We start from the raw sequence: 24,667 nt of genomic DNA on the forward strand, positions 1-24,667 counted from the left end.
AAAGTAATTTTCCCCTCCTCTGTACTGAATGTTATAAAAAAAATTAAAACTTTGAGCCTCTTTCTGAATCTTATCTGCAGTCTCCGTGGGCTGAGCTATACATTGACATGGTAGAGTCATAACATTTCAAACCTACAATCGCCCTTCAGTCTAAAGGTTGCTCCCGATTTAATTATTTACCGAATTTCATGGTCACGATGCAGATAAGAGAACACATTTATCTGCCCTAATCCAAATCAAGGAAGTGCAACCATAATACACCTTGCCGCTGATCCACAAGCTCTTAATGCTGGAAGTGAGTGTAGCGCTGGCAGTCCCGGGGCGGGTTAGCTGTTCAGTGAGATGCAGCGAATCAAGGCACTACCTTGTTTGTTTGTTTTTTAATTCATCCCATTCCAGCAGTTCTCAGAATGTAGATGGGGATCTCAAAATGGGTTGTGACCCAGTTTTAATGGGGTTGCCAAGGCTGGTGTTAGACTTGCTGGGGGCCGGGGTCAAAGCCCAACCCCAAGCCCCACCACCTGGGGCTGAAGCCCAAGCCCAAGGGCTTCAATTCTGGGCAGTGGGGCTCAAGTTGCAGATCCCCCTGCCCAGGGCTGAATCCCTGGGCTTTGGCTTCGCTCCCCACTTCTGGGTCATGCAGTAACTTTTGTTGTCAGAAGGGGATTACAGTGCAATGAAGTTTGAGAACCACTTTGTAGATACTCCAGTGTCCATGTCTGTGACTCGCTCATTTTAGATTAAGAGTGTCCTTGTTTGATTTAGCTTGAGGGTTTTTGGGATTTTACCCCTCAATATTCATCACCCACCCTTTCATTTCCTGTGTTCCTTCCAGCTTCCTCCCCTCCCATTCTTCCTCTTCCTCCTTACTCCATATTGTCTCCACCTCCTCCTTTTCTTATCTTTTACCTTGCTGCTCCTCCCAGAGTCAATAGCAGAAGGCAGAGATCCCAGCAGCCATGGCCTCGGGGACTCCTGAAGAGGAAATCCCAGAGGAGCCCATATGTCCCATTTGCCTGGAGTATTTCACAAAGCCGGTGAGCGTAGACTGTGGGCACAACTTCTGCCGGGGCTGCATCACTCGGTACTGTGAAGAATGGACAACGGGAGACTACGGGCCTTTGTGCTGCTCCGTCTACAGAGCTCGGATCCGGACAGGGAATCTCCGGCCCAACCGGAACCTGGCGCACATAATAGAAAAACTCCAAGAAGAGGGTTTAAAAGCAGACAAAGTGGGAAAAGAGAATGTGTGTGAGAGACACAAGGAGAAACTCAACCTGTTCTGTGAGAAGGACAAGGAAGCCGTGTGTGTGGTTTGCGAGAGATCCGCAGAGCACAAGTCTCACCCGGTGCTTCTCCTTGAAGTGGCTGCCTGGAAATATAAGGTAGGAAATGAACTGGATCTTGGTTAATTCGATATGGACTTTCCTCTCAGAGCCACCAAGTCCCCTAGTTTCCCAGATTTCCCACCCCCAGACCTCCATATCTCCAGCTCTGACAAAATCTCTCCCCTGCAGGCCCCTCTCTTCTGTCAGTTGCAGGGAGTCCTGGCCATTGATGCTGTCCCAGCCAATCAACCCGGCTCTGTTCATTAGGGCACTGGAGCTCAATGTGGGGTACTTTCTCCACCAAGGGGGTTGAAGCAAGATGTGGCCGTGCAGCTGGCAGGCCAGGAATGGAGAGAACAAGCTGTTCTCCCTTCACACCCTTGACAGCCCCGGGCACTGCCAGCAGGCATTCACATTCAGGATGCAACCCTCACTCTGCTGCATGCAGCATTTACAGTGCTGTGTTAAGGCAGAGACATTAAAGATACCTCTCTAGAGTCCCAGCTCCTGGAGTCAGCTGATTTGCACCAGAACCTCCTTGGTCCTTTTAAAATTAATAAAATAAAGGAAGTGGCTAGTCCTCCTGTTTGCAGAGGAAAAGCTTCAAAATGGGAAACCACCACAAATTCTAGCCCTTATGATTATGAAGCAGAGACATTGACTTCCTGATTTCCCTGGGGTGGAGGTTGACTCCTGCTTGGCGCAAGGCCCCACCCCCACCCTGCCTCTTTCTGCCCCTGCTCTGTCCTCATCCTGCCGCTTTCTGCTCTGTTCCTCCCCCTCTCCTGAGCGCTTTCTGCTCATGGCTGAATAGCTGATCCTCAGCGGGCAGGAGGCCCTGGTGGAGGGTGGGAGGAGCTGATTGGCAGGACGTACCAGTGAGTGCTGAGCACCCACTATTTTTTTTATGTGGGTGCTCCAACCCCAGAGCACCCATAGAGTCAGTGCATACGTTATGAAGAAATCTTGAAACTATTCCCCAAGTTTGACCCATGCAGCAACATTTGCCTGAATCTGCAGAGAGCCTGAGACAACAGTCCTGCCCAATCGATTTTTTTTAACAGAGCATTAACTACCACCCACAGCACCCCAGCACCCTACCAAAGAACTTTGTGTCTGGCAGAAGTGAAGAAGCACAGGGGGTCACCCACACGCCCAAGCAGATATGGCCTGGCTACTGCGAAGTCCTGAGTGGTGGGGGCCTGCTGAACCTATGACTCTTGTGGGAGAGGATAGTGGGGCTCTCTGTCAGTAGTGGGGCACGGGCGTCTTCTAGCCATGAAGATTGTCAGCAGTGAAGTGGGAGATGCCTGTGGTCTGAATGAAGGGTAAGTGAAAGTTGAGTGTTGGATGATCATGTGCGTGAGGGTGCAGAGAGCTGTACAACTAGTCTTTGGAGTAGGCTACGTGTTTGAATAGAGGGCAGATAAAGATATTCTTTGTTCAGTACGTTGCACAGGCAGTGTGTGAGTGTGTGGTACTGGGTGAAGCTTCTCCTTTGGGAGGCTGCCCCCTACCCCACCTCTTCTGGCTGAGCTTATCTGGACTGGTGATCTGTTAGGTCACTCCAATCCAGTCTTACCCTGCTCTGCTGTGAGAACCCCCATTCCCAGGTTGTTCACGCACAGCCTCTGGCATGTAAGCTGCTCCCATCTACGTGAGTGAGCACTTTTCGCCAGCCGCTGCTTGGATTGTGCAACCAAATGACACTAGCCAATATCTCTGGGCCCAGACACAACCCTAGGAACCTCCATCTTGCAGTTGCCAGTTATGCCTGTTGGATGCTGCAAGCTTATATGAATTCGGCAATTTAACAAAGAAATTGATATGTACCAGGCTTGTTATCCCAAGGGGAGTCTCTGACATGCTTCAAACCCAATGCACTGCTTCAGGTAGCATAAAGAAAAAAATTATTAACTACAAAGATAGATTTTAAGTGATTATAAGTCAAAGCACAGCAAGTCAGATTTGGTCAAATGAAATAAAAACAAAACACATTCTAAGCTAATTTAACACTTTCAGTCCACTTACAAACTTAGTTGCTTCTCACCACAGGATGGCAGGTTGCCAGTCAGCCAGGTTCTCCCCTTTGATCAGTGCTTCAGGCGCTTGGTGGTGGTGTCTGTAGATGGAGATGGAAGAGAGAGAGTTTGGCAAACATCTCTCCTTTTTAGCATGTTCTTTCTTCCCTCTTGGCTCTCCCCTCCCCCGCCTTCAGAGTCAGGTGAGCATTACCTCATGATAGTCACTGACTGGCCAAGGGAAGGGGAGTGACTCACTTGAGAGTGCAACAGATCCTTTGTTGTTGCCTAGGCCAGTGTCTTTTGTTCCTGTGAGGCTGAGCTGGGTTTGTCCCATACATGCCCTGATGAGGTGTGAACTGCCCCTCTGCTCCTGGAGAATTTTGCCTGGGCTTGTTTTAAGCCATGGGGACATATTTTCAGCCTCATAACTATATACATGAAATTACAACCAATAACGTTACTGTAACCATTGCTATAACATCACTATAACAACAATGCTCAGTGCATCATGAGCCTTCCGAAGACACCCAACATGACAAACTTTGCATTGGATCCCACCCAATCCTATTATAAGGATGAACATGGGGGTGCAGGGTGTTCCCCCGAGGTACAGAGCATCACACTCCTTGTGGCCCTGGCTGGGGTGAGGTGGGGGGTGCTGAGAGCTCGGTCAGGGCCACTGGAGGAGCGAGGCTGAGAGCTCGACCCCAGGTGGGGTTGAGCTCTCAGCTTCGGCTGGGACCACAACGGAGCTCTCATCCCTGGCTGGAGCGTTGAGCCTGGAGCCCCTCCCCTGTTCCATCGCTTGCCCCCGGCCCTGACCCCATTTTGCTCACGGCGCCAGTCCTGCTACGCCCCTTCCTCTGTGGCCCTGCCCCCATTCAATCTCCATTCCTCCCTTTCCCCCGTGGCCCTGTCATAAGTAGATAGGTAAAGGTTAATTTTCTTTTGCCTGTAAAGGGTTTACAAAGGGAACCAAACACCTGACCAGAGGACCAATCAGGAAACCGGATTTTCAAAAGTAAGGGTGGGAACCTCTGGAGGTTTTTGGCTTTGTTCTGGGTCTTTTTGTTTTCCTCGGCTGTGAGTAAACAAGCTTTTCTTCTAACTCCATCTTCTTTCAAATATTCTACTATCAAGTGGTGATTACAAGGAACAAAGTAATCGGCTGTGATGTGCTTGATTTTGTATTTTACAGGGTGCTGATTGCTGGACTGGTTTAATTGGGCTATCTTTTAAAAGTCAGGCTGTTTTATTCCTATTTCTCTATAAGCCATATCCCGTATTGAGTTCTTATGCAGAGGTAGTATATGTAAGTAGTTTTCTTTTTTATATATAATTTTCTTTTAAAACTTATGGAGTTTTCTTTCCTAGTGAGGCCAAGGGGAGAAAATTTCGTGCCGTGACTCTGTACATGTGATGACAGGCAGGGGGGGAGGGAAAAAGCCCATGCTCTCTGTGTACGTTTCCTATGTCCATGGGCAGGGAAAGTTACGGGGAAAGAAAGGAAGAGAATACAGCCTGTTCCCTGGTGCCTTAAGGCTTGTCTCTTTGGAGAACGGACAAGTTCTTGGTATTGTGAATTAAAGATATTCCTGCAATCCCTCAGCTTGCTCAGAGCGGAACACGGAAGAGAGGGATGTAAGGGAGGAGATCATTCTTTGCCGGTTACGACTCATACTTCTGGTCATTGGGGATCCTCCAGGGGAAAGTTTCTGGGGAGGCTAGAGAGGGGTGGTCCCCAATGGTCATTTGGGGACCCCAGGCTGATAGTCATGCCTTCTAATACTATCTGGTGGCGAGTGAAATAGAATCCAAGCTGGGTATAAGCTTGGGGAGGTTCACAGTAAGCACCCAGATTTTGTACGCTAAGGTCCAGATTTGGGACAGACGCTTACCACAGGCCCCATCCCCGTTCCGTCTCCATTCCGCCTCTTCCCCCCTAAGGCCCCGTCCCCACTCGCTCTCCCCCGCTGCAGCCCCAAGACCGGAAATGCTTTGTGCCCCAACCTGCATTACACACCTCCCCTGGGTATTGGCACATGGGGCAGCATTCAGAGAGGACATAGCTAAAGTTGCCTAGGCCCGTACTGGAAGTCGGTATTTCTGGTTTGCAGATATTTGCATTCGGCTGGACTTAGTGTTCTGGAAGGACACTCTGTGCCTCCGGACAACCTGAACTCTGCCTTGAGGGAGGTTTTATGGGGTAACTTTCCAAGTTTTTGACCAAAGAGAGCAATGTTGTGGGTAGGCGGCAGGGTCCTTTAGGCAGTTGTAATTATCATGTCAGTTTGCACTTGTGACACAGCTGTGGACTGATAATGATGATAATACTTAACCAGGGATGCCGGAACAGGGGGGGCCAGAGGGCCATGCCCCCCCCCTTTAAAAGTGGGAGGAAGAGGCGGCACCGAAGCAGGGCCTCAGGAGAAGGGACAGTACAGGGGTGGGGGCTTGGTGAGAAGCGGCAGCACAGAGGCGGGGCCTTGGGGAAAGGGTGGTATTGGGGTGGCCTCGGAGAAGGGGCCTCATTGAAGTCCTGTATCTAAAGGCCCCTCCCCCAACCTTACAGGAGGAGCCATTGGACTCAGGGTGCAACTGAGTGCGGGGGACAACTAAGAAATAACAGGATTGGGAGCAGGGGTCATGGGTTCACAATGCCCACTTTTCAATTTTACTGCCTCCAAAGGGTTATTCGGTAGATGCTGAAAAGCTGTTTTCTTCAAGGGTCTGTATCTTAGAAACTCCTTGGTCCAATGACCCCAACTTTAGCTCACTAGCTCGACCACACAGCCTCATGAAGCACAACGAATTTCAATGCAATCCGAGCAACTGGGCAGATTTTACAAGGCTTATAATAAGCACCCTTTAAACAGAAAGGCGTTCTTAACCTTCGCTACAGCAGAGGTAGTCCTCTGCTATTTTTATGTCATATCTGTGCTCAGAATTTACACATGCAGAGTGTCCCACTCTAAAGGATTCACAGTCTATAAAGAAATATAGAGGAGATAGAAAGCGAACTGAGAGCAGCACCTCCCATCTGCTCTCTCTGTTTGAAGCATGCTCTGCAGCAGCTGGACCCACTTTGCATTAAATTGACCAAAGTCATTTACTCTCCCTCCTGGTGTCATGTTGTCTGGAATGGCTTTGGACTGTGAGTGCCGACCTCAGGGCAGATGGGCAGAAAACCGGGCAGACACCCCATACTGATGGTGAGTTCTATAATTAGATTTCACCAAGAGAATAATGAAAATGAACTCCTGGATCACTCCACCAGTCTTACCATGGAGTCACAGACAGGCCCCTTAGGCTCTCCAGTCTATCTTTCCACCCAAACTGGAATTCATGATAAAAGGTCATTTACACCAAAAATCACACCATATTCAGGTTGCTTCCAGTCCCAAGATACCAGTCACTTACTCCAGATCAACTGGTACTCTAGATCCTTCACCAAAGACAACACTGGCAGCCGATTCTATAGTAAACTAACTAAAGGTTTATTAGCTAAGAAAAGAAAATAAGAATGATTGAGATGTTAAAGCAGGTAAACTATATGTACAGGTGAGTCACAGTCTATAATTCCAAATGGTAGCAGAGATGTAGTCATCTGCCAGTTTCCCAAAAATTTCTAAGGGCTACCCAGAATAACTGTGGGGATCTTCGTCTTCTCGTTCAGTTATTCCACCCAGTTAGACTCCAAACAGTGCAGATCCTTGCGTGAATCCGTACTTCCAGCTTTCTCTCCCAGAAAACAAGCTGACAGGGTCACGACCCACCCACGTGGTCTCTTCCTTTGATGACGGAAAGTGAGGAACGCATTTTGAGTCTTTGACCTCTGATCCTCACACACAACGCCCACTTGCTTTGAAAGTAGCAGTTTGCTGATAAAGTCAGTCATTTGCATTCCACGCAGCTTCTTCCTCATTTCACGGGTTATTTAGTTACAGGGGTATACACAATGTAAATGTTCGCTGCTCCATTATAACTGGATACAGATACGTGAAAACAATGCAAGTAACGTCCCATTAGTTCTCATGAAGTTTAAACACCAGCTACATTCTTATACGTTTAACTATCGCTTTGCTCTATACTAATACACAAGTGAATTGGTTTGGAATGAGCTGGCACCTGGTCTGCTAGCATCACACCCAGCACAGCTGAGTTCAGCGCAGGATCAGAGAGTGGGGACAGAGGTGGCTGCGTGACACCTTTCCAATCCTGGTAGTATCTGCTCTTCCAGGGTCCTGTCTGGACCCCCAGCCCCAGGGGCTGCTCTGACACCCTCTGTTCTCTGGGTGATTGTAGCAGCTGAGAGTAGGCAACAAGCAGCATGCTTCAGCCACAACCCTGCCTTCCCACTGGGCCCCTATGAAGGAGGCTTTGAGGGAGCTGGTGAATGGTCATTCTGCTGGTCCACTGCCATAAAGGATTCCCCCTGATGCCAGGGGATTCCCCCATTAGTCTATGGTAATCACTTCAATTCCAATAAAGGAACCACTCGTTTCTGGGACCAAACTAGCCTGATCGCTCAGAGCCAGGGCAGCGCTAGGTCCAGGGCCCCTTGCTGCTGTGCATTGGGCAGCCTGGAATGATCGCTGTCAATATTACTGCCTAGGGAGGGGATCCAGGGGAATTACTGGAGACAAATCTCCTCCCACCCAGCACCTCTGTCTGGCCAGTGGGTTTTCAGGGAATTGGCATCACGTCCTCCTGCCAATGGCAACAGTTTAGAAAGAGTTTAATCAAAGACTAGATTCTCTCCATGCCGGATATGTATTTTTTTTGTGGTAGAAACAAGTCCCAGCCCATCACACAAATCACATGCAGCATTTTTCTCCACTCAGAAACAAAATTTGACCCAACTGAAGACTCTGAAGAAAGAACGAGACGAGCTTCTGGGTTTTAAGGAGACCGAAGAGAGGAAAATGAAGGAGTACCAGGTAACTGCCCATAGTCAATACCCAGCAGGTTCATTTCTCTGTAACATCGTGAGCATGGGGGTATGTTTCTCTGTGACTCTTCTGGGTCACGGTTGCAGAGCTAACAGCAGCTCTGTCCCCTTTCTGGTGTCCCTGAGCTCACGCCTTGCGCCTTTCCCTGTCGTGACGTGGAATTCTGTAATTTTTCCACTCATAGATCAGGCCCTAGGCTACATCACCCTGGGTATCGACCATTCTCACGCTGTAGGCCCAGCTGTGTTCCGGCACCTGTAGTTCTTCCCTCCAGGCAGTGGCGGATTAATGGGCCCGTGCCTAGGGGCCCTGGCCAGTTTGGGGGCTCCCACAGAAGTGCCAGAACCTGAGTAAAAGTGGGGGGGCCATTGAGGCTCAGTCACCTGAGAACTGACGAAGGCTGGAAGTCAGAGAAGGAAGCAGTACATGGGGATGGAGCTCGCTACAGCTTGGCTGGTGCCTTGCCCCAGAATGGACTGTGCTTTAACCCGTATGTCCCATGCTGTGTCCTAGGCCACTAATAAACCCTACGTGGTTTGGGGTGTCACTGCAAATGTTGGGGTCCCTGAAGAGTGGACAAGTCTCTACCAGGAGGGCTGGAGCCTGGGATCTCAGTTTAAGGAGGTGGTGAGGCCCCATGGCCCATCCTGAAGGAAGAATGAGACCCCTTGAGGGGTCTGGCACATCTAAGGTGTTCCTCCAACCAAAGACTGTTGAAAAGCTGGGGCATAGCACTGATCCTGTGACAGCTGCGTCTCAGCGTACACCTGGAGGCATAACTTCCAGCTCGGGTGGACGTATACACGCTAGCTTTGGTTGAGCTAGTGTGCTAAAAATAGCAGTGTACTCACAGTGGCATGGATTCCTTGCCCGAGAACCAACCTAGGGTCTCACACAGGACTGTACTCACGGTAGCTATGCTGTCCCACCACCTGAGTCCACCAGAGCTGACAATGACTCCTCCAGATCAGTGGTTCTGAACCAGGGGTACATGTAACCCTGGGGGTACTCAGAGGTCTTCCGGGGGTACATCAACTTCTCTAGATATTTGCCTAGTTTTACAACAGGCAACATAAAAATCACTAGCACAGTCAGTACAAACTAAAATTTCAGACAGACAATGACTTGTTTATACTGCTCTATAGACTATAAACTGAAATGTGAGTCCAATATTTATATTCCAATTGACTTTTTTTATAATTATATGGTAAAAACGAGAAAGTCAGCAATTTTTCAGTAGTGGTGTGGCTGTGACACTTTTGTATTGTTATGTCTGATTTTGTAAGCGAGTCGGTTTTAAGTGAGGTGGAACTTGAGGGTGCACAACACAAATCAGCCACCTGAAAGGGGGACAGTCATCTGGAAAGGCTGAGAGCCGCTGGTGTAGATGTGCTTCAGTCTGGTTTCCCCAAAGAACTCCCCTTTTGATTGCGTGTGTGTGTGTGTGTGTGTGTGTGTGTGTGTGTGTGTGCGCGCTATCATTGTCTCTAAAGAACACTAACATGTTTGCAGAGAAGTGGCTTATTTAGAACCACTCTATTTCCTTCCTGCTAGATTTTTCCCCCTTTCAGCTCCCCATGAAACTTCAGCAATATATTCATACACTAAACAGTCACAATTTTTTACAGAACAGCTCCATTTCCATCTCACCTTGTATTACCACGTCTGAAAATGTGTACATATTTGTGTGTATGTCTGCCACTCCCTGTGGGTGCAGCTGTGTTTCTATTTAACACTTTGTGTGTATGTGGTGCTATTCAGTGACTGTTGCCAGGATAGCACGATTTCCTCACTTACATTTTGCTGCTGTGCAGTTTTGTGTGTGTTCCCCAGTTCTCTCTCCCCAGCCATTCGTTCCTGTGTGGTTCTGAGTGCGGCTCTTAGATCTGGGTTGTCAGAAGTTGGTGATATCCAAGCATTGCCAGACATTGCACACTGTTAACTGAAATTAGGCCTCATGAGGGAGTTCTAGAAAAAAATTATTTTGCATCCACAAGGAATGTCTCATGAAATGCTGAATTGCAGAGTTCATGGGGGAGTACTCCCCTTGCATAACCAAGGCTCGATGAAATGTCTCATGTTTCTCTCCTTGTCCCTGCTCTTCCTTTCCTCTATTTGTGTCTCTTGACTAAAGGACAAAAAAGAAGCCGAGAGGCAGAAGGTTGTGTCTGAATTTGAACAGCTGCACCAGTTCCTGGAGGAACAAGAGCGACTCCTGCTGGCCCGGCTGGGAGAGCTGGAGCAGGAGATTGTGAGATGGCAGAATGAGACTGTCACCAAACTTGACAAAGAGATTTCCCGTCTCAGCGAGCTGATCGGCGAGATGGAGGGGAAGGGGCAGCGGCCAGCGAGGGAATTCCTGCAGGTGAGGCTGAGATAGAGACACTTCAGATCCCTGCCAGGGAGGGGATGACTCCTGCTTAGTCAATTCAGGGGGTCTAGAACAAAACCCATTCCCTGCCCCAGGCAGGTGATGGGGCATCACCAACGTACAGCTCACCACCCCAGCTGTCTATGAGGCTCTGACTACGTCTGCTGTGTGCAGACAGAATGCCTCAGAGCACAGCTCAGCCCCTACATCTCTGCCCTCAGCTAATTCCCTAGAGAACGGCAAAGCCACAATTAGTCCTTTAGCCTTGTAATCGCTGACTGCTCAGGGCTCTGGTAACTGATACACAGCAGCTCACCAGCGGGACTGTGACTCTACCACAGGCTCTATCAGCATTTCAGCTGTGGGGATTAGCGCTGGGAGGAAAGAGAAAGTTGCAAATACCCTGGGGGCGGCAGCTGAAGCAGTTGCATTTCCAGGGAGGGGCGATGGAAGCTGTCTAAAAGTGGGGGGGGGTACCGGCACCTGAAATGTGGCCCTGCCCCATCCCCCAAGACCCTGCCCTTGCATCTATCCTTTCCTGAAGGCCCCGCCCCTCTCCCCCCGAGACCACCGCCCCCACTCCTTTCCGCCCCACCCCCACCCCATCGATAGCCCTTACGGCTGGTAAAAAATGGTGGGGCCATGGTTCTCTCCTGTCCAGTCCTCTATGAAAGGCAAGAAGGTTCCCTGGCCAGGATCAGTCCATTGTGTGGGTCACTGGGGCCCCTCTGCATTCATAGAATCACAGACCCATAGGGTGAGAAGGGACCACAAGGGTCATCCAGTCTAACCCCCTGACAAGATGCAGGATTTGTTGGGTCTAAGCCACCCAAGGCAGAGGGCTGTCCAGCCTCCTTTGGAAAACCACCTGAGAAGGTGTTTCCACGACCTCCCTTGACGTCTGTTCCATTGTGCTATTGTTCTTACAGTTAGCAAGTTTGTCCTAAATCTGTTGGGCTATAGTTTGATCCCATCGCCTCTTGTCCTGCCCTCTGTGGCAGGAGAGAGCAACTTTTCTGCATCTTTTTAATGGCAGCCTTTCAAGTATTTGAAGACCGCTATCATGTCCCCCCTTAATCTTCTCTTTTCCAAACTAAACAAGCACCAGCTTCCAATTTTCCCTGGGGGTGCTCAACCCATACCCCACCCCTACTCCACCTCATCTCCCAAGGCCCCACCTCACCACTTCCCACACCTGCTGTGCCCCTGCCCCGCCTCTTTCCACCCCCTCTCCCAAGCCCGCCCCATCCCTGTTCCTGCCTCTCCCTAACAGCTCCTCCTGCACACTGCGGAACAGCTGATCGCAGCGAGTGGAAGAGGAGTTGATTGGCAGGGCCACCAGTGGGCAGGAGGTGCTGGGGTGGGAGGGGGAGAGCTGGCTGCCGGTGGGTGCTGGGCATCTCAAACTTTTTTCCTGGAGCACCCACGGAGTCAGCACCTATGACCTTCAGCCTTTGCTCATATGGTTTGCCTTCCATCCCTTTGATCACCTCTGTCTCTCACCTCTGGAGCCTTTCCAGTGCTTCCTGCACAGCTTCTGATTACAAGCTGTTTCCTTTGTGGTGACAGCTGGGCTACAGGGTTCCCCTCTGTATATCATTGTCCTTCACAAGGACGCTAGCTCCTTCCCATGGAGCCAGCCCCCATCAGAGCACACTGACCGATACCCAGACTGCGCCCCAGCACACACACAGCACTTTGCCTGTAGAAGATATCTGCAGGCTCCCTGTCCCTTCGGGAGCATCATCTAGCAGCTGGTTCTGAGTTCCAGGGAGGTCCCGACAGGGCCCCTCTGTGCTTATCCCTCTGGCGGTAGGGCCCTCACCCAAGCTCTGCTGCTCCCCCACAAGATCTACGTGCACCTGAATCCAGCTGCAACGTCCGGTGGGACCTGTCACCACCTGCTTGGTACGCAGACCTGTGGCTCCTGCTGCAACCTGCTCTTTTCCTCAGCTCCCTGCTCACCCTGTGAGGTCCCTCAACACACCCCCTACAGCCAGCGTCCTTGCTACCATCAGCTCCTGGCTCAGAGTGAAGTTACTCCCTGGGGGGAGAGAGTTTCTGCCGCATCCCGCATTGGCTAGAGGATGGAGACCCTCAGCGGGGAGCAGATTGATGGGTAACTTCCTGCTCAGCAAATTCAACACAAATGTTAAATCATTATTATTATTATTTTAATTTGCAGCACAGTTGGTTGTAGATGACACAACTGAGAGCAGGGACCCAGGGTGCATCAGGCCTTGTCTGCGTTCAAAGTTACCCTGGTTTACCTTTCAATATGGGTAGTTAAACCTGCCCCAGAGCACACTGTAAACGCTAGTGTTTCAATTGACACCCTGCGCATATCGATTTCACCTAATTTGGCAAAGAATCAGCACAGGCTCAACGAATACAGGCTTAGTTTAAACTGAAGTGAGAGTGTCTACACACACATTTGCGCTGGTTCAGTCAAATAAGCTTAAAAATACCCCTTACTTTAAACTGGTGCAACTTTGAATATAGACGAGCTCAGAGGGACTGTTTCAGTCCTAAAGATCTTCAAGTCTACAAATGGCAAGAGAGATTCAGTGTGTCGCTGGCGTTCACGCAGATGGAGCTGGGAACTGAACGTAGGATTCCTGAATCATCGTCTAGTGTCTTAGCTGCACAATTGTTCTCCCCACTGGAAGACTGAAAGAAAAAAATTCCCTTTTATGTCCAGTTTTGAAATGGGCCTCACCAGCTTCCATGTAGTGCCTGCAACCGTCTATGTGTGCCCACCTCATGGGTGGTGGATATTGAAGTCCAGGGGAGTCTAAGCCTCCTTTAACCCAGGCTGTGGCCCTACCTACGCTCCACCCAAAGGCCCTGCCCTCACTTCACCTCTCTCCTGAAGCCAGCAGGGCTCACCTCCAGGTTAGGGGCACAAGCTGATAGCCAGAGGTTGGGGCAGCCAGAGGCAGCTTGGGCTGGTTCTCAGGCCAGCCGGCGGCTCAGGGCTTGAAGGGTCGGGCTTGGGGGTCAGACCAGTGGCCTGGGGCAGTTCAGGCCAGTCAGGGCTCCTCTGGCTGTGAATGAGGCTTGGTGCTCCAGCCATTGGGGAGGGGGAGCACTCACAGCTCCAGCAGGCAGGGGTGGGGCCTTGAGCAGAAAGGGTGGGGCCAGGGGGCTAGCCACCCCAAAGGGGATTCACCCACCACCCAAGCCCAACCCTGTGAATCAGCCGCACACAGACAGCACTTGCACGTCTCGGTGGGGTAGTTATTGCTTTAGCTCGTTGATTTGCAAGTACTGTTTGCGCGCACTCTCCTAAATAGCCATTGCGCCAGCAACCGAGGGATTAAAACTGACTCACTAGCCTTGTGGTTAGCGTCGCCAGCTGCAAAGTTAGGGACCCCAAATTCAGTCTCTCTGCCTCTTTTAAGTATTTATCCACAGTTCAACAGGAGAGACTGCCAAAAAAACTGTGAAAGAGCCCAGTGGTTAGAGCCCTCTCCTGCGAGGTAGGGGACCCCCTGTTTGTACCCTTTCTTGGCACAGGGGGAACTGAAAGTAGGTCTCCCACCTCCTGGGTGAGCGCGCTAACAACTGAGCTAAAAGTTATATGGGAGCCACCCCTGTTTCCTCCTGTCTTCCACAGAGATCCAGCCTCCTGTTAGTAAGGTGACAAACTCTGTGAAAGGGGCAGCGCTTAGGGCACACTCCACTCGTCAACTTTTCCCAATGGCTGTCTGAGGCTTTGTGCAGCCGGACGCCAGTCTCTCTTCATGCATGGCATGGGGAGCCTAGGCACCTAAGTCGGGCAGCCGGCAGTGACCACTGTTGGGAGACAGGACACTGGGCGAGATGGACCTTTGGTCTGGCCCAGCCTGGCCGTTCTCATGTTCTCTTATGTTCTTTGTGGATCCCGTCGCTCTAGTGGTTTTCTTGGTGCCCAAAAGTTAAGCACTGCAGCACCTCGGTCTGTTTGTGGATCCAGGCTGTAGCTCGTTGGTTTCCATGTGCTATTTACACACGCACGTCCCAATTCCAGGCAATAGAACGTGACCAGATAATTGCAGGAGATACACAGTGGCCAGTTAGGAAAATCTGGCCAGAGCAGGAGGGAGCCCCCGTGTGTGGTGTGCGCGACTGAGCTTCCTTCTCTCTCTCTCTCTCTCTCTCTCCCCCCATAGGACGCCAGAAGCACCTTGAGCAGGTACGTGGCTCCTCTCTTTCCATTCACATCTCTGCATGGGTGGCAGGTGAATGACCCCCTTCAGGGAGACTAGCCCTCAGCCCCACCCCTAGCACCCAAGGCCCCTCCCCCACCCACCAGAGCTTCGAGCACCCCTCGCTGCAACCAAAGGAGCCCCAGCTGGCCCGCCCCACCTACACTGGCTGACCCGACCCCCAGGCCAGGCTGAGCTGTCCCAGGCCACTGTCTGGCCCGAGCACTGCCCCAAGCCACCCTTACTCTGGCCGACAGCCCGAGCCCAGAACTCCAGGCTGCTGGCAGGAGCTGAGTCCCCACCGGCTTCAGGGAAAGGGGGAGGGAGAGCGGGGCCTTGGGGCAGAGCATGGGTGGGGCCACGGCAGGGGGTAGGGGAGGCTTAGCCTCCCCTGACCTTCGATAGCCACCACCCATGCACTTCTCTGTGCTGCTTAGGGGCTTGGATAAGATGTTAAAAAAAATAATCCCAGGACAAAAAGTAAAGCAGGGCAGGGTGACAAACGGGGTCAGAATCTCCCTCTGTTTAATACAAACGGGGCGGGGGGGGGGGGGGGGGGGGGGGAGGGTGTTTCCTATAAAACTAAATGAATATAGATATTTTTTTTAATCACCTGAATTCCAAGGCCGGGGGAGATGTCCCAGGGCTCTGGGGATGGAATATGGACTTTTCACCTCTAGGACTCTGGTTCTGTCATGCCCAGGTCAGGAGTGAGCAGAAGTCTTTATGACCTGTTGATTATTTAGAGACTTGTGTGCAGGGGCAGTCAATAGCCAGACTGCAGGCCAAGTCCAGACCACCTCACACTTCTGAACGGATCCTGAAATCTTTTTCATTTACTGCTTCTTATCATTATTGTAATTACTGTATATAGTCATTCATAAGCCAAATATTTTTGGTAAAAAAGTGACATCAAAGATCAGGGGTTGGCTTATAAACAGGTCTACACCAAAATTTGATGATTTTAAACTCTATGGAATCATTAAATTGAATATCTAATACATTGTCATTTTGCTTACCTGGAGCATCTGCAGGCCTGGAGCCTCAGGTAAACAAAATGTCCAGGCCTGCCAGCGGCTTACCCTAATGGTCCAGGAGCCAAAGTTTGCCAACCCCTGAAATATAGGGTTGGCTTATGAAAGGGCATACGGTTTTTGCTATTTTTACCTAACCATCTTGTGGGGGGCAGGGTCCGCTTAGAAACGAACAAGCTAATGAACGAGTATATACGGTATTTCTTTTATTATTTTCTCTGAAGTCTGGACCTTGACTATACCTTGACCAAGTACTTTGGACCACGACAAAAAATAATTGACTACCCCAAGGAACAAACTAGGTCATCAAGCTGTGGGGTGTGCTCCCCTGGGGGAGTGGAGGAATTTTGGGGGCCAGGCCCCACAGGGTGGGAGCGAGGAAGGAACCTCACCCAACTCCACTCCATGCTGGGCCTAGCTCTGCCCTCATTCCCTCTCAGCCCCCAGGCCAGATCTGCCTTCAGCCCAAACTCTGCCACTGAGCCAGAATTGGGGGTGGGGATGGGGTGGGACAGATTCCACTACTGGTAAGGCAGAGGTTCAAAAGGAAAAAAAAGTTTGGGCACCACTGAATGAGGGAGACAAGAGTTGATCTCAGTCCAGCCTCTGTGACCCAGAATGCAAAGTTCATCAGGAATATTGAAAATGATTATCAGAGCAGGAAGGCCAAGGAGTGGACGGGCATGGGGATTGAACTCCCTTCCTATCCCTTGAACAAGTTAATGGGCTACTGGTGTGGGGAGCTTGCACTACCATTGCCTGGACTGTACCGCATCTGAGCACGGGGATGTACAAAACAATTCATTCTCCAGCCTCCTTAGTTCAGCAACGTTCGCTAGTTCGACATTCAGAGTCAAATATGAAAATCCAAGGATCAACCATTAACAAAATCTGTTGCGGTCTAGGTGCAAAAAAGGGAAGTTCCAGGTGCCGGTGAGGATCTCTCCTGTGCTGGAAAAAAGGCTCAGTATTTACTCTCAACAAACTCTTGCTCTAAAGGCGACTTTGAGGACCTTCAAAGGTAGGGAAAACCGAAATGTGTCAGTGACGCTGAGAGACGAAGGGCTCTGGTCAATTATTCCATAGGTTAGATGCTGATGGAAAGTAGAAATAAATTAAATTGAGGCACTAAATTAGGAGAAGGGGCTGGGCTAGGGGCATTGGAATGGAGGGGGAGCCAAGAGGCCACGGCCTCACCATGTTTTACGGGCCGTAAGGGCGAGCAACGGCAGGTAGAGGGTGGAGAGGAGCGAGCCGGGTGTGGGGCCTCGGGGGAAGAGGCAACACAAGGGTGGGGTCTCAGGGAGAAGGAGCAGTGTGAGGGCGGGGCTTGGGGGAGAAGGGGCGGAACAGGGGCAGGGCCTTGGACAGACGGACAGCATGGGGCGGGGCCATGGTTTTAGAAAGTTTCTGCTGTTCCTGACCTGGGTTTTTTTCCCAAGGCAAAATACATTTTTATTCCAAGTCAATAATCCATGTGAAGGGGATTCATTCTCCCCACAGACAGCTTTCTCTGAAGCCATGGAAATATGGGATCCAGGTGAAGAGAGCAGGATCACATGCTCCTGTCTGACAGATTCAGTTGTGGCGTAATCCTGGTCATAAACAGAGCCCTGAAAATCTGCAGCTATCAGCTTTATATACGTGGCTGCAAATGCAGATATCTGCGGACCATGTCTGCGATCGGATGTGAATGCAAATTTTGTATCTGCACAGGGATCTCATAATAAATAGAGACTGGAGCCAATAAACTGCTATTTAATAACAGAGGGAAACTGTGACTGAGGTCCTAAGGGGGCACACACTGAGCTTACTTAATTAGGGAAAACTGCAAAGAATGGGGCAGACAATCCCCAAAACTTGTGGTCATTCCAGTATTTAGATGACCAAGCTAGCCTCAAAACAATTCTATAATACCTCACTTGTTACCCAGAAGCCAAAACACAGTTCCCTTAAAGCAACCCAGCCTTAGGCCTCCACACAGACACTCAAGTCAAATATGATGAGGATTACTGAAAATCTTATTCATCATATAAGAAAGCTCCACCAATCCCAAAGGATCAGACACATTACCTCCCAGCTTAATGAATATTCCAGATCTTACCCAAATACACGCTTACAGCCAATAAACTAACATTTATTTAAAAAGAAAAGAGAGAGTGTATTGGTTAAAAGATCAGGATGCATACAGACATGAGTCCAGTTCTGAGATCAGATTCATAGTAGTGATGATGAGGTTTGTAGCTGAAAAGAGCTCTTTCAGAATTAGTCCATAGGTGATAGTCCAGTGTCCATGTTCAGAGTGATCTAGATGGGACTGGAGATCTCAGCCTTATGACTCAAGCTTCCCCTGCATAAAGCATCGAGCAGGTCTGAGATAAAAAGGATCAGGACCCAAGAGACCTTTATACAGTTCCAGGCCTTCTCTTGACAGCTAGGAGTCTTTAGGTGAACAACAGACAACCATGGAGACTTTGAAGTAGACCTATTTCCTAAGCATCACTGGTAATTTGCTACAGGGATTAACAAAAGACAATTGACTGTTTTCCACCATTTGCAGGTGATTTGCTGTACATTTCAAAGAGAGACAAATACAATAATAGAACTATAGTTGCAGTTCATTTAAATATTCAGATCTCCTTTAGATCACTGAATTAACAGAATCCAGCACAGACAGGACTGTTTGGTTACATTGTTAACCCCTAACAAGACATAAGGAAACACACACAGTTAGGGTATGGCTACACTTGCAGCTGTACAGCACTGGGAGTTAAACCTGTGTTCGTACAGCTGTAGGGAAAGCGCTGCAGCCTGGCCACACTGACAGCCCGTTGTTGTGGCCACATTTGCAGTATCTGCAGCAGCATTGGGAGCGGTGCATTGTGGGCAGCTATCCCAGCGTTCAAGTGGCTGCAATGCGCTTTTCAAAATGGTTGGGCGGAGTGTGACAGGAAGCGTGGGGGAGAGAAAGAGTGGGTTTTTGGAGCTGACACTGTGTCAGCAGCTGCCTTGAAAGTTCTGACCTTCTCCCCCACCTCTCTCTCACTCACCGAAAGCAAATAGCAGCTGTTTGTTTTTTTCCTGTGGCAAATTGCCGGTACTGTTCTGCTGGGTCTCGCGCTTTCTCTTCTCTGGGGTAGGTTCAGGGCGCTATTGCTTGCCTCTGAACCAGTTCTTAATTACTCCACTAGTGGCCTTGGAGGAGGGGAGTGGAGAGGGAGGGACCTGGGCCCACCCTCTACTCCAGGTCCCAACCCAGGGGCCCTGAGGGTTGTGGTGAACCACTTGAACTAGCGGTTCCTTCCCCTGGGTTACTTCCCTCTCCTACCCTTCAGCTTGTGAAGGGCTTCTTGCCTCCCTTCTACACAAGCCTGGTGCCCCTTACCTAGGGTTTCTTCTGGACTTCACAATCCACCGCAGCACTCCTCCAAACTCAAAAACTCTCCAATCAAACCTTCCTCCTTCAACTCCCACCCTGTCTGACTGAAGCAGGGGTTTTTATCACATGACTGAAGTCAGGTGCTCTAACTGGAGTCAGGTGCTCTAGTTAATCTAAAGCAAACCTTCCTCCCTTGGCAGGGAATAAGGCCCCCTGCTAACACTCTCATGCTGCCCTCTGGCCATACTGTATCACATTCCTCACAGACCTGATAAGCTGCCGCTCCGAAACGGACCCTCCCCTCCCGCCCGCCGCACTGCTTCTCTCCTCAAGCCCCCTCTCTTCAAGCAAACACTAGCTGTGGGTGTTCCAAAGGGAGCCCCCTGCCTGCCTCTGCTCGCTCGCAGCAACCAGGGGCTGTGTTTGGTTTTTTGATAAGCAAGTCCCAGAGCCCAGAGTTCACAACAAAAGAAAGAGTTATCTTTACTTAAAAGGTTTATGGGAAGGTTCCGGAGGTCAGTTACAGTGTAGTAAGATTAATCACTGTTTACACTGGCACCCCAGCACTGTTCTCTTTATTCCTCTCGTCGAGGTGGAGTACAAGCAGCACTGTAGCCAGGGAGATACAGCGCTGTATGTGCCTTGCAAGTGTGGATGGTGAGTGAGTTACAGCGCTGTAAAGCCACCACCAGCGCTGCAACTCTCAAGTGTAGCCAAGGGCTCTGTATCGCCTCTAATTCTCTAACAATACAGGTTTACATTTCAAAGTTCTAGCCTATCTAACGTGAAATGGCCCTAATTACCATTTACATACTTTTCTAACATGTCTCTAAAAATTGAGGTCATTTATCCTGCAGGATGCTTAACCCTTTCTGGCCATGTGTCACAGAAAGTAAAATCCAGCAAATAATGCAAGGTCTGGGAGTCAGGAGAGCGGGGTTCTGTTCCAGCTCTACCATTGATTCATGGTGCGATCATGGCCGAAACAAGTAATGGCTCCCTGCCTCAGTTTCTCCCATCATCAAAAGGTGGGAGGGTGATCATAACTGCAGACCTCACAGGAGGGGGTTGGTCAACCTGTGGCTATATTAAAATGCTTCCAGCTCCCTGGAGGTAAGAAACTTCATGGATCTGAATCTCAAATGTAATTTTCGCAGTAGGTGCTCCACCCCCTGTGCCCCATCCTCATTCTGCCTCTTCCTGTCCTGCTCTGCCCCCTTTCCTGAGGCCCTGCCGTCGCTCTGTCCCCACTCTGCAGGCTCCCCCAACAACCCACCACTCCCTCCTCTCTGCCGCCTCCCCCGAGTGCCTTCTGCCCGCCGAACAGCTGATTGGCGGCCAACCTCAGGGCCAGAACCAGTGTGGCTGGCAGATGCTGAGCACCGCCTGTTTTTATTTTCCATGGGTACTTGAGCCTCAGAGCACCCATGAAGTTGGCATCTATGGCTGTGGGTGATCAGAGCCTTAGAAAATGAGATCCTGTGTGCACAGAGGGTTCATGTGAAATCCTTGGAGAAGACAAGTGGTATAGGTCCTGCTTCTTGTTTATGTTAACAGTTCTTTAAACCTTTACCTCCCTGGCAGCGTAAAGGGGCTTTAAAGCTGGTATAAACATCTTGCTACACTGCCAGAGAGGCATAAATGAGAATTGAGGCCCTAGTCATGCGCAGCATGCAGAGAATATCTGTGATTCTCTTTTATTATCCTTTGCCCTTGCTTGAAATTCTCCCAGCGTGTCTTCAAGACTCTGCCTGGTTCCACATCTCCGCCATTTCGTCTGTTTCAGAATCAAAGCACAAATAAATCAAGGAGTAGAAATTTTGCCATAGACAGGGCAGCATGAAATCTCTCCTGTCTCTTCCCTCTCTAGACACACTGTCATCTGACCTGAAGAGAGACTGGGGACTGTCTCCAGCAAGGGGTGTGAAAAAACTATACAGAAAGGGTGAGTTTTCCCAGCATTTCCCGCCCCCCCCCCCACTCAATTTAAGAGTAAACTGGACTCTCAATTAACGTGCAGAAAAACTTTCTGGGATCAAGCCCCCAGAGGCCCAGCTCACCCCGCTCTAGGCACCACATGCAAGTGAGAATGGAGCTGCTGTGACACACATTGACCGCCTCTCCCTGCCCGGGGGGATCCAGTGCTGAACACACACTGCCTGTGATTGACAGGGGGGCTGCTGTACCCCAGACAGACGGACACTGACGGAGGAGGGGGCAGCTGGACAGACTGACTCTTGCTGCGGCTGGGCTGCAGAAATAATACAAAGTCTGAAGTCTCCGTTTCTCTCCCTCTCTTGACATCAGTGGCAGCGATGTGAATTGCCCTGTAACTCTTCCACTGCCAGGTCAACGTCTGAGTGGGAAACACTGAGGCAATTCAGGACTTCCCAGCTGTGCTGTTCGTTTTAAGGCCCTGAGGCCCACACAGGGACATGGCAGTTGCCATGCTCAGCTTTGCAATGCCTGACTTGGAGGCGCTTAGGAACTGGGTTAGGCGAAGAGGCGATGCACAGGGAGGGCATGGGGTGGGTCAAGTCTCCCTGCAGATTGTTTCTGCCGGGGAGGGAGAGGGGGCTCTGTTCTTCTCTACCTGTGCCTCCCCCCGCATGTTGGGCCACTCTCCCTGGCAGCCAGGTGGGAAGCGGGATGGAGCTGCTTCTGCCTGAGCGCACCTGGCTGGAAAGGCGGCTTTGTCCCGCTCCCCGCCCAGCTGCCAAGAAGAGAGGTCAAATGTGCCGGTGAGGGCTGGGGGGGGGGGGGGGGATGCAGGGAGAGAAGAACAGAGAGGTACTCCCTCTCCCCCCCCGCAGATAATGTGGGGCGGGGAGGGCACTGTGTCCCAGGCTCGACACAGGACGGGAGGGGTCACTGGGCGAGTGAGACATGTGGGTCAGTCACATGTCCTCCCCTTTAGCTTGTGCTCTCCCCCTCCCCATTATGGGGAGGCATCTGTCACCTTTGCGTCTCGGTTATGCATGAGGAGACGTGCCTGAAAATGGGATCCATGAAAACCACCCTCCTAGCTAGGGAGCTGCCGAAGCTAGTCAGTGGGAGACCCCCACCCTCCAGCATTTTATGTGGAGTTAGCAGACCCCGAGCAGGCTGGCAAACTCCTGCTATGCCAGGGCAGGCTCTGTGGAACAGCTCAAGAGCATGAGTGCCAACCTCAGGGCAGACTGTTAAGAATCGGGGCAGACACCCCAACCTGGCTGTGCGTTCTACAACACTTAGATTTCACCCTAAACGTGGTTCTGATCATCTTCTTCACAGGCCAGATGCCCTTCCAGCCTTTCCCCCAGTTCAGTCTTAGTTGTTTCTAGCAGTCATCTTGGATGAGGTAGCAGGGGAAAACTGACCATCAGGATTACCTCACTCTCCACCCTTAAATAGCATTTGCATAAGGTGGGAGTTTTTTGTTTCCCTAGATTGACCCCCTTCTTCCCCTCTTACAGTGGAAAGTTACAAGAAGTCCCAGGTAATGTTTTTGTATCAGGTGACAAGACCACCTGATTCCATAGGATTACAGCATCCATGAGTCAGGGGCAGTATGGAGCATCCACAGGAAGGCCAAGCTTTTCACAGTCCATTGTCCTCGCTGATGGGCCAGCCGCCCTGTCTGGCTTTTCCATTGTTGTACCTGAAATGTTGGCAGTGGGCGTCACCCAGAGTAGCATAACTGAAATACAGATACAGTCTATATTCCTAACGCCAGATACAGAAATGATACAGGGATACAAACGGATAATCACCTTCAGTAAATCATAACCTTCCCAACAATGTCTCACATGAGCCATCTGGCATGAAGTCTCTCTCATATCATAAGCATATTTTCATAGAGAATATGGAATGACATGTCACACCGAGCGTGAAATACTGGTTTACCAAAAGAGGTGGTATCTCCTGCCCCACAAAAGGAAGGCCCATGGACATCAGACAGGCCATTGTGTAACATCAGAGGACAAAAGACTCTGTTGATTGATCCCTCACAATCTCACAAAGAGGAGACCTGCATGAGGACACGTCCCATCAGCTTGAACTCTAGGGCCAGGACAGAAAGGCAGAAAATCTGAGAATGTCCCAGACAGAAGAGGGCTGCTGGGGAGTGTGAGAGATGGTCCCAGCCTCCCCCAGGGCTGAGCTCTGCCTCTAACGCTCTGATTCTCTCTCTCCCCAGCGAATGTGACTCTGGATCCAGACACGGTTTATCCCGGACTCGTCTTGTCTGAGGATCAGAAATGTGTGCGATGTGGAGACACCCGGCAGGAACTGCCTGACAATCCCGAGAGATTTGATCCTGTTCCCTGTGTGCTGGGATGTAAGGGGTTCACCTCAGGGAGACATTGCTGGGATGTGGAGGTGGGAGGTGGGGAGCGCTGGGCCGTGGGGGTGGCTAGAGTATCACTGAGGAGGAAGGGACTGATCGACTTTAACCCTGAGGGGGGGATCTGGGCTGTGGAGCGGTGTCTGGATCAGTACCGGGCTCTCACCTCTCCTGAGGTTCCTCTCTCCTTGAGCCGGAACCTCAAGAGGATCCGGGTTTCTCTGGACTACGAGGCAGGGCAGGTGGCATTCTGCTATGCAGATAATGAGGCCCCGATCTTCACTTTCCCACCGGCTGCTTTTGCAGGGGACAGAATCTGCCCTTGGCTCTGGGTCTGGAAATCCCAACTCCAACTGTGTCCCTGAGACAGGGCGGGTGGTGGGGCGAGAGAGAGCCCACTAGAATCCCATCAACAACTGGGCTTCTCTAGGACCTATCATCCCAACCTTTATGAACCTGGAGACTACAGCGGGCTTCTGCCTCATCAGAACAGGAAGAAGATTGTGATGAGGTTAGACCAGAAACTGATGTTGACCTGCTTGTTCAGCACTTGTTCTCTGTGTCCGTGGAGGACTCTAACATTTAGCAGGGTCAGAGACCAAGATGGGGAGATCTGATGGAGGGAAGGAGAAGGTGAGGACTGGAGAGGAAACCTTTTGTGCTGGGCAGGGGGAATTAATAATCTCCACAGAGTATGAACGTTGTACATAGAATTTTACAAGATTATTTTTTATTTTTATGCAGTGGATCTTACATTGTTGTTATTCACACAATCGTCGTCGTTTACAGGGAAGGGTTTGTTTGTTGTTAGGGTTTTTTTGTGTATATTGATTGTATAAATCCTCCCTTTCTTCTGGGTCTGGGGTTTAAGATCCCAGCACCATAGGCACCGACGTTGTGGGTGCTCCAAGACTCAAGCAAAAAAAAAGGAGGGTGGTTCTCAGCACCCAGAAGTCAGAGCTTGAGTGTGGAATGTGATGAGTTCTGTGCTGCTAGCAACTTCTGCCCATAAGGCAGGGAGTTTGTTTACAGAGGCAGGATGATTAAGATAATGAAAGGCTTGTC

General features: G+C 50.5%; 2 protein-coding genes across 4 annotated transcripts in view; both read left to right on the forward strand.

The window, feature by feature from the left end:
* LOC116827228 (uncharacterized) overlaps positions 1 to 24,667 on the forward strand; it is a 423,640-nt gene that overhangs the window by 349,503 nt on the left and 49,470 nt on the right. The gene's annotated exons all lie outside the window — the stretch shown is intronic.
* LOC116827223 (zinc finger protein RFP-like) lies at positions 949 to 23,973 on the forward strand. The gene is made up of 6 exons (XM_075071486.1): positions 949 to 1,385; positions 8,197 to 8,292; positions 10,439 to 10,669; positions 14,830 to 14,852; positions 16,805 to 16,920; positions 23,459 to 23,973. Exons 1-6 carry the CDS (start codon positions 960 to 962, stop codon positions 23,965 to 23,967), a joined length of 1,401 nt encoding a protein of 466 aa, XP_074927587.1. The 5' UTR covers positions 949 to 959; the 3' UTR covers positions 23,968 to 23,973.

This window comes from Chelonoidis abingdonii, chromosome 12 (genome assembly GCF_003597395.2).
Source record: "Chelonoidis abingdonii isolate Lonesome George chromosome 12, CheloAbing_2.0, whole genome shotgun sequence".
Taxonomy (NCBI): Eukaryota; Metazoa; Chordata; order Testudines; family Testudinidae; genus Chelonoidis; species Chelonoidis abingdonii.

Excerpts from the sequence above, each read along its gene's own strand:
- LOC116827223 (XM_075071486.1), top strand. The coding sequence starts at position 960 with ATGGCCTCGGGGACTCCTGAAGAGGAAATCCCAGAGGAGCCCATATGT. Across the intron at positions 1,386-8,196 it reads TGGCTGCCTGGAAATATAAG|AAACAAAATTTGACCCAACT; the intron begins GTAGGAAATGAA and ends TTCTCCACTCAG. Across the intron at positions 8,293-10,438 it reads GGAAAATGAAGGAGTACCAG|GACAAAAAAGAAGCCGAGAG; the intron begins GTAACTGCCCAT and ends TCTTGACTAAAG.